General features: G+C 33.9%; 1 protein-coding gene and 1 long non-coding RNA gene across 2 annotated transcripts in view; both read left to right on the plus strand.

The window, feature by feature from the left end:
* The window catches only part of LOC132725353 (failed axon connections homolog), a gene marked incomplete at its 3' end in the record, with an annotated part of 30,657 nt that extends 21,629 nt beyond the window's left edge, over positions 1–9,028 (plus strand). Inside the window, exon 3 of the mRNA XM_060710461.1 lies at positions 8,846–9,028. Within this exon, the coding sequence (XP_060566444.1) occupies positions 8,846–9,028 (183 nt within the window). The remainder of the gene's footprint in view (positions 1–8,845) is intronic.
* Positions 550–1,425, plus strand: LOC132725355 (uncharacterized). The gene is made up of 2 exons (XR_009625036.1): positions 550–855; positions 1,127–1,425. It is a non-coding gene; the product is annotated as an uncharacterized LOC132725355 (long non-coding RNA).
* Positions 9,029–9,031: the final 3 nt, after the last annotated feature.

Genomic DNA, 9,031 nt, shown 5'->3' on the forward strand with positions numbered 1-9,031 from the left:
AGCCAGATAAACTTTCTCCATCCACGGCACCAATCTATTATTCTATTTATCCTGTCACCGTTTTTTAAAGAATTTTATTAAGCAAACTACCTTTAATCTCACTATCGGAAATGTTTCTATATAAACAAAGAAGGCTCTAATTTTTCTACAACAATGTACTCGCCGTTCTTATTATCTCCCTGTGTATTTTCACATTGAGGGCGCCATTTTGTTTGAAAAATGTGATAAATAAAAACAATTTTTTGTCGAATTTTGTTGTGAAAACTATCTAGAATGAAAGAAAATGGTCTAACTAAGAAAATGAATCCGAACACCAATATTTTTAATTCAGTCGTTAACGCTGTACAGACGTTTAAAGTATTGTTTACGTGACGTCACAATGTAGCGCCAAACAGCACGTGCAAAACAATCAAATCAAGTACGCTATTTTAATGTCGCAAACGAGTTAAGTTTTACATTTATTTCACTTTTAATAATTTTTATTTCGCTTGAAAAATTATAGAGTGAAATAAAATAAACAAACAAAGTTTTATCAACGTTTCCAAAACTCGTTATTCTCCACACAGAGGATTTAACGACAGTTTTTATATTTTTCTTGAAAAGTAGTCCGGCAAACATGCATACCACGTGATCAAGTGCCGTAGATCAGTAAAAATATACGGCACCTTGTTATCGGGTCGAAATTGGACCAAGTGACAGGATAAATAGACGAACAGATGTAGAGACGCTTGGACAGCTTGAAAATATTGTAAACAAATCATCAAAAACAAATGTTGCTATCCGTTTTCCACAATGGGCATGGAGAAATTGGAAGTCGTTCTTAGAGGGAAAATTTAAAGCAGTGAAAGGAATAAGGTAGTTAACAGATGCAACACACAGAAACTGCTTTAATAATAATAATAATAATAATAATAATAATAATAATAATAATAATAATAATTAACATCATCATCAATATCATCATAATAATAATATCCTTATAATACTATAATAGAAATAATTATGATAAGAATACAGAAGTTCTCGTAACTGAAATAAAAAAATATGATTTTTAATCAGTATAACTTTCATAATAAAACTTATATTGTGAGCTTAGCAGAAATGAGATGATGAGTTTTAATTTCAGGAAATATCAGTACTTCCGGTTTACTGCAGACGAACCAGGTATTGTTACCGTGCGAATTTCATCTGATGATCAAAATGAGGAAAAGATTTGTATTTTAAAGCATCAGTCTTCGCGTTTTGAAGCGGCTGTAAGACCAGAACCAATTCAACCAAGTGGGCTTAGTCAACGGCGGCAAACCTACCTGAACAACTCCGTACGTCCATACGTCAGGCCAGCGTACAGAGACGAGTTTTGCGGTGTACACATTTGAAGCAAATGTTAAAATAGAGAAATAAAAAATATTGATTGATAAAACTTAATTCTTTTTTGTGTCAAGATTCTTATATCCGTTTCATGTTTTAACAGACAGCTCCATTAAATTAACATTTCGAAATATGTTACTCAGAAAAAAATATATTTGGCCATGATAATAACATCATATAAAATGTACCACTACAATAACATTTACTTATTCATTATTTCAAGTTAATAGGGCCTAATATGTTTTTCCCTCGCCAAAAAATAGTATAATCATTTGAACACACCTAATGCAAGAAAAGCGGGAAACGATGACGTGATAAATGTGAAACATTGACGTCAATTCAGCAACGACAACAACAACGTCAAGAAGTTTCAACATGACGTTGTGAAATAAGTCATATTGAAAGAAATATTCTAACACGACCCGCATTTTTCCCTATTGAACAAAGAAGAACCGAAAGTGTGTGTTATTATGCTATAAAATCACTGTTTGACGTTCTATATTTAGACATGTGACGTAATCATTATACACGTGACGTAACCACTAAAAATGTGACGCGCTGACAATAAGTACGGAAACAAATCAGGCGCAATTTAGCTAATTATCATGTACGGCAGCATTTATTTGTTGATGTCGTGTTAGAATCGAAATAATATATCCAAATCGGTGATTTTATTGCTTGATAACATCACTGCTTGTCGTTCGGATGCGCATCATTATATCACTCGGGCTACGCCCTCGTGATATAATTCCCCGCATCCGAACTCCAAACAGTGATGTTATTGAGCAATAAAATCACAGTTTGGGATATATTATTTCTTAAATAATCTCTTTTGCATATGAATTATATCGCCGGAAAGCATATTTCATGAGCTTTAATTTGATGTGAAAATCTCAAAATCGATAAAAATGTCATTAAGACCCCAAATCGCATGACTGTGCCCATTTGTATAAGACCCAAAAATATTGTTAAGATTCATTTTTACAATTTTGAAAGCCATTATTGCTCTAGTCTGTTTTTGTTTTGCTTGCAATCGTTATATGACATGACTAAAGACATTTAGTTTAAATCTTTAGTTATTATGTCTATGAGGGTGTCCGTGGCCGAGTGGTTAAGGTCATTGACTTCAAACCACTTGCCCCTCACCGCTGTGGGTTGGAATCCCGACAGGGACTTTTGATTCTTTCATGTGAGGAAGCTATCCAGCTAGCTTAACTGAACGTCGGTGGTTCTACTCAGATACCCGTTCGTGCCTGAAATAATGCAAGGAAGGGCACCTGAACGTCACGATATGACCTATACTGTGTCGATGTGACGTAAAAACCCAAAACAAACAAACAAAAAATTATGTCTATGAAATTAGTTGTTTGTATAAGACCCAAATATATTGTTGTGATTAATTTTAACAATTTTGAAAGCCATAATTGTTCGTGTCAGATATTGTTTTGCTCACAATCATAATGTTATATGACATGAGTTTAAATCTGAAGGTATTATGTCCATGAAATATGTTGTTTGTATAAGACCAAAATATATTTTTGAGATTCATTTTTACAATTTTGAAAGCCATTATTGGTCTAGTCTGTTTTTGCATAACACATAACGCTATTGTTAGTATTTATTGTTATTAATAGTGATTTGTCTAAGTGGATGTCGAAGTATGTATGTTATTCCATGCCAGTTCATGTTTGAATGAAACTTTTTGTCCAGATAGAAGATTTCAAACTGTAACTTTTCTGATTTTTAGCTTTTACAACAATATTATATTTCCCATTTTTGGTGCTAAGAAATACTGCAACATGTGCTGAATAATAGCTATTGTCAAACATTGTTTTTATGCTCCCCGAAAAATTTCGGGGGAGCATATAGTCATCGGGTTGTCCGTCCGTCTGTCTGTACGTACATACGAACCCGAATTCGTGTCCAGCCCATAACTTTGTTATTTCAAGTTGGATTTTAAAACTATTTCACAGAAATGATCACCATATTGAGACGACGTGTCGCCCGCAACATTTGGGTCGCTACCTTGAAGGTCAAGGTCACACCATGACCTTGAACAAAAATCATGTCCGGCCCATAACTTCGTTATTTGAAGTCGGATTTTAAAGCTATTTAAAAGTAATTATCACCATATTGAGACGATGTGTCGTGCGCAACATTTGGGTCGTTACCTTGAAGGTCAAGGTCACAGCATGACCTTGAACAAAAATTGTGTCCGGCCCATAACTTGGTTATTTGATGTCGGATTTTACAACTACTTCACAGAAATGATCACCATATTGAGGTGATGTGTCGAACACACCATTTGGGTCAATACCTTGAAGGTCAAGGTCGCAACATGACATTGAAGCAAAATCGTGTCCGGCCCATAAATTCGTTATTTGAAGTCGGATTTTACAACTATTTCACCGAAATGATCACCATATTGAGATGATGTGTCACACGCAACATTTGGGTCATTACCTTGAAGGTCAAGGTCACAGCATGACCTTGAAGCAAAAATGTGTCTGGCCCATAACATCGTTATTTAAAGTGGGATTTTACAACTATTTTGGAATTATCACACTTTGAACTTTGTCTTGGACATAACCCTGAAACTTCAAAAGATATACTTTTCTGTGTCCAAATCCTAGTCGGGGAGGATCACCCCGGTTCAACCGGCTCTTGTTTTAATTGATTATTAAGTAATATGAACAATTCATGATAGCGTCATAACTAAAGACTGGAAATTTATGAAAGTCAAATATGTTAAGAATCAGTTGCTAATAAAATGTGTGTAAAATTTACCTCGTTTTGGGAAATCTTTATTTTACAAATTTATCAAATTTCATTTTATTCTACTGATATGTTTGTAATATTTCTTTTATTTTCTATTGAAAAAATGTGTTAAACCAATATGTATTTGTTTTCTTATAATTCAGCTAGTTTTAATAATTCCAATGTTTGAAAAAATTGTTCGCCAGAACTTTACCAAAATGTTCGCCAAAATATCGCCATAACATATTTGCTGAAACTGGCAAATATGCAAATGAAGTTTGCCGCAGTGTTACCAAAAGCTTCTGGCGAACATCTGCAAACTTACTATGCAAATTAAGTTTGCTGCAAATTTGCCGCAAACTTTTGGCGAACATCTGCAAACTTTTACCATGCAAATGAGGTTTGCAGTAAATTTGCCGCAAACAGAAGCTACCTCCCCCTATAGTTAGCGGCAAATTTGCCGCTAACCTCATTAGTTGCGGCAAATTTGCCGCAAACCTCATTTGCATGGTAAATAATTGCTGAAAGCAGTTTACTGCAAACTCACCGCAATGTTTGCGGCAAACTTGCCGCAATGTTCACCAGAGAGCCCTTTTTTGGTAAGGGTATGCAGAACAACCATAAATGTCAATATTACTGCATTTCACTTTTCTTAGGTACAGTAATGTCCGGCGACTATAATAACATAAAAAAACGCTGTATTAACGTCATTTTAAGCTTGCACTAATTCAGAAATTGTTTAAAATTGTCCGCACCGTCACAACTGCACGAGGTAATTTTAACCTCGACACCGCTTCTGCAGAAAAACTATTAAAAAGTCAATATTACTGCCTTTTACAACTTTTGTTAGGAATAATAATGTCCAGCAACAATTATAATACCATTATAACGCAAAACCGCTGTATCAACGTCTTTGTAAACTTGTAATTACTAAGAAAATGTTGAAAATTTTTCTCCCGGTTTTTTTGCACACCTTCACTTTAGGTCAGACACCACTAACATATGTCATTTGGAGATCCAACAGTATATATGAGCCGTGTCATGACAAAACCAACATAATGCGTTTGCGACCAGCATGGATCCAGACCAGCCTGCGCAGTCTGATCAGGACCCATGCTGTTCGCTTACTAACTCTATTACAAGAAGAGAAACTGATTGCGAACATCATGGATCTTGATCAGACTGCGCGGATGCGCAGGCTGGTCTTGATCCATGCTGGTCGCAAACGCATTATGTTGGTTTTGTCATGACACGGCTCATATCAGTAAAACAAATTTTAACTGTTTTTTGTAAGAAATCAGCTAGTTTAGGAATGACAGTCTCAAGTGTCCTTTTTGTGTTTGTTCCACGTGGTTGGCCTTCACTGTTTTTCATCGTGAATGTACAATGTAGTCCATCTTCACCATCACGTATAAAGATTTTCCTTAGATGCTCCAGGATTAACCCTGAAGACGCGATATTTTCAGCTGTAGGAAGTTTACAAACACTACTTGCAATAAGACATGACAATGACGGTAAATTCTTTGCCTTTTCCTTCGATGACAGACATTGGTGATACACTGCATTTAGAGAAAAAGTGAACTTTATCATATCATTTACTAAGGCACAACAATGTTGGAACAATTTCACTAAGGCGCGCACATCTTCAAGAGCGTCATGGGCATTATACTGTATACCGAGAATGTCCTGTACAAGATCTCCCTGCTTGTAACTACTTCTGTCAGAATAGGTCTTACGAAACAATGGTTATGTATCCAAACAACCTACAACACTTGCTAAAAATTCTTCCAACTTATTCACATTAGAAACTGCAGCAACAAGAACTGAAAAATCAAACCTCCGCCCGTTGTGTGCCACCAACACTACTCTGTTATACTTTTTAGCCACTTTATGAAATTTCAACAGCACATTGAATGTTTACAGTTTCTACTATAGTTCCGGAAACATACATAACATTATTATCTGCCATTCTAATACCAGTGGTCTGCTGTGCTCCTTCTGATAAAGGTAGCTTCGGTGTAACATAAGTTGAAAACTCACTACCACTATTTACTTCTCGGTCAAATGAGGCATTTTCCCACTTCGTACTGAAATAAACAAAAAAGCAATTTATATAAAACACATCAGATATGAGCCGCATAATATCGACAATCATTCCCAAACGAAATATAAACGTGTAACTGTCAGTAATAGAAGGGGAATTTGATAAAGGCTTACAGACATTTCACCCCCCAGACACTTCACCCTAGGCCCTTTTTTGCAGACACTTCATCCCTCAGACAGGTCACCCCTCATTTTAAGAAATTTGATTGAGACACTTCACCCCCCATTTTTTTATTTTGTATTAAAACAACTATTTATACAGAAAAAGTTAAATACATTCAATAGTGATTGAGTATATATGTTTATTGTTTTAACATATTTTATTATTATTTTATCATGTAATTGACCAAAGACAATGGATATAATATATATTGTTGTTTTTGCTCTAAAAAAAGGCTCACATCACAAAGTTATTAGTAAGTAAGTTTTTTATTTTTTATTTTATCTTTATATATTTTATACTAATTTCAATTTAAGTGAAAGTGATATAACTAATTGTAGCATATTCCTTCTATTGAAGTGTACGTGTGAATCTTTTTGTGATTTTTCCTTTGATATATATATTAAACACAAACTGAATACAAACTGAACTGGCAACACATACTGTACATACAGTAGCATGTGATACCTTTAAGTTTACTTAATAATTTGTTAGCAACATTTTTAGTATATAACTAAGGAAATACAAATTGTTCTTTTTTATTTATTACATTTTTTACATTAATGGATAAATAAATAATTCATTCATTCATTTATATTCATTTACATTCATATTATTTATTTAGTTATTTAGTTATTTTCAAAAAATATTATTTATTCATTCATTTTTTTTTCATATAATATTATTTATTTATTTATTTTACATACACTATTATTTATTTATTCATTTATTTCATTTTCATACAATTATACCTTTTTAATCTCATCGATTATGAGATAACTGTTGAATAAACAACCGATCAACAAGTTGAATAAACAAGGTGACATGCAATAAACACTTATAATGGATGTGCTTTGTATAACAGTGGGCAATACGATGATCATGAATTAAGGTCAAGGACTGAGGAGTTCTTAGAGAAAGTGGGTGAATTTATGGACATTTATAAGAATGTGGTTTTTAGAACCAGTAAAATGTTATGTTTTATTGCATGTTATATGTAAATGATTAAAAGATATTATTACATGTGTAATAACATGTGTTATTTGTTTCTGAATTATTTACTAAACAAATATTTACTCTTAGAAATGTCTGTAAATTGTCCTTTGATTAAAAAATCATGAATAAAATTATACCAAAAATAATTAAGATAAACACATGATATAAAAGCAATTTTATGGCTTATTTTAGAAAAAAATGGATGAGGGGTGAAGTGTCTTACTGATTTTGGGGTATGAAGTGTCTTGAGGGGTGAAGTGTCTTCAAAATTTGAGGGGTTAAGTGTCTGGAGGGTGAAGTGTCTTGCTACCTTGATAAATACCAGGGAGGGTTAAGAAAATTGTATATGAATTTAGTTTTATTACCCGTAGTTGTGATGATAACTTAATATTAAGGGTTGAGGTCAATCATACGGTGGCACAAAGGTGGTTTTTTTTCGGCCGCAGGCCGTATGTTTTGGGTTGAACTTCCTGTAAAATTTACAGGGAAGAGCTTAATATTTGTAAAAATTTCATTGGTCATTAAAGATTTACAATCTGAAATCTCGAGATCTGATTGGCCATTGTAAAAGTGTTAAAGAAACAGAAAGGATTTTTCTGACATGGTATACGCGTCTACTTCTAAATTGATCTAAAGGATTTCTGGAAACAAACGACAAGGTATCATACAATTATAAGCTCTTTCACTATCAAGCTAAATTTAACATACTTTAGTTTTGTTTAACCATGTCTTCTTCTTCAATTTTACCATGCATCTTAGTACAGATTTTTTTCGCTGCTTTAATGAGTTACAAAAATGAACGAAACCACCACTTAACATGCAAACAGAACGTTTCGTCCCAAAACCAAATGGGTCCAAGTGCAAAAAACGTTTTAGTTCGGCCGAGTATCTTTTTTTAAAGATACTTCTTGATTTATCTCGTGCGCACGAGATACTATGTCGTGGCCACCAAATACTAAGTCGTGCGTACGAGATGATTAAGTGGTACTCACGAGATACTATGCCGTGGTCACGCGTTACCAAGCCGTGCGTACGAGATAATTAAGTGGTGCGCACGTGATACTATGATAAACATGTTAATACTATAAAGTATCTGACATAGCACCAAACCATGAAAGAATTATATGTATGGTTGTGTTGCAAGTATAAGATACATGCACATGATCCGATATTACATGGATTTATATAGCAGATAATAAAATGTATTTTGAACAAAATATTATTATTTATCATTTGACTGTTCATACTAAATCACATAGAACATTATCAACATTTTTTTCATTAAGAATATCCAAATGATCTATATATCTATTATTTTTATCAATATTTGAGCCGTGCAATGACAAAACCAAGATAATGCGTTTGCAACCAGCATGGATCCAGACCAGCCTGCGCATCCGCGCAGTCTGATCAGGATCCATGCTGTTCGCTGTCAGTTTCTCTACTTGACATATATTTCAGCTTGATTTTAACTACAAAGGTGGACCGAAGAATAAAACACCATGGATAGAATATAATGGTATAACAATGGGAGACTCTCAGTTAATAATTGAGTACTTTAACAAGGAATTCAACTTTGATATGAACAGTCATCTTAGCAAACAAGAACGGGCTGTTGCATGGGCGATACAGAAATGGTTGGAAGAA

Source organism: Ruditapes philippinarum, unplaced genomic scaffold (assembly GCF_026571515.1).
Source record: "Ruditapes philippinarum isolate M1 unplaced genomic scaffold, ASM2657151v2 ctg4111_1_1_1_1, whole genome shotgun sequence".
Taxonomy (NCBI): Eukaryota; Metazoa; Mollusca; class Bivalvia; order Venerida; family Veneridae; genus Ruditapes; species Ruditapes philippinarum.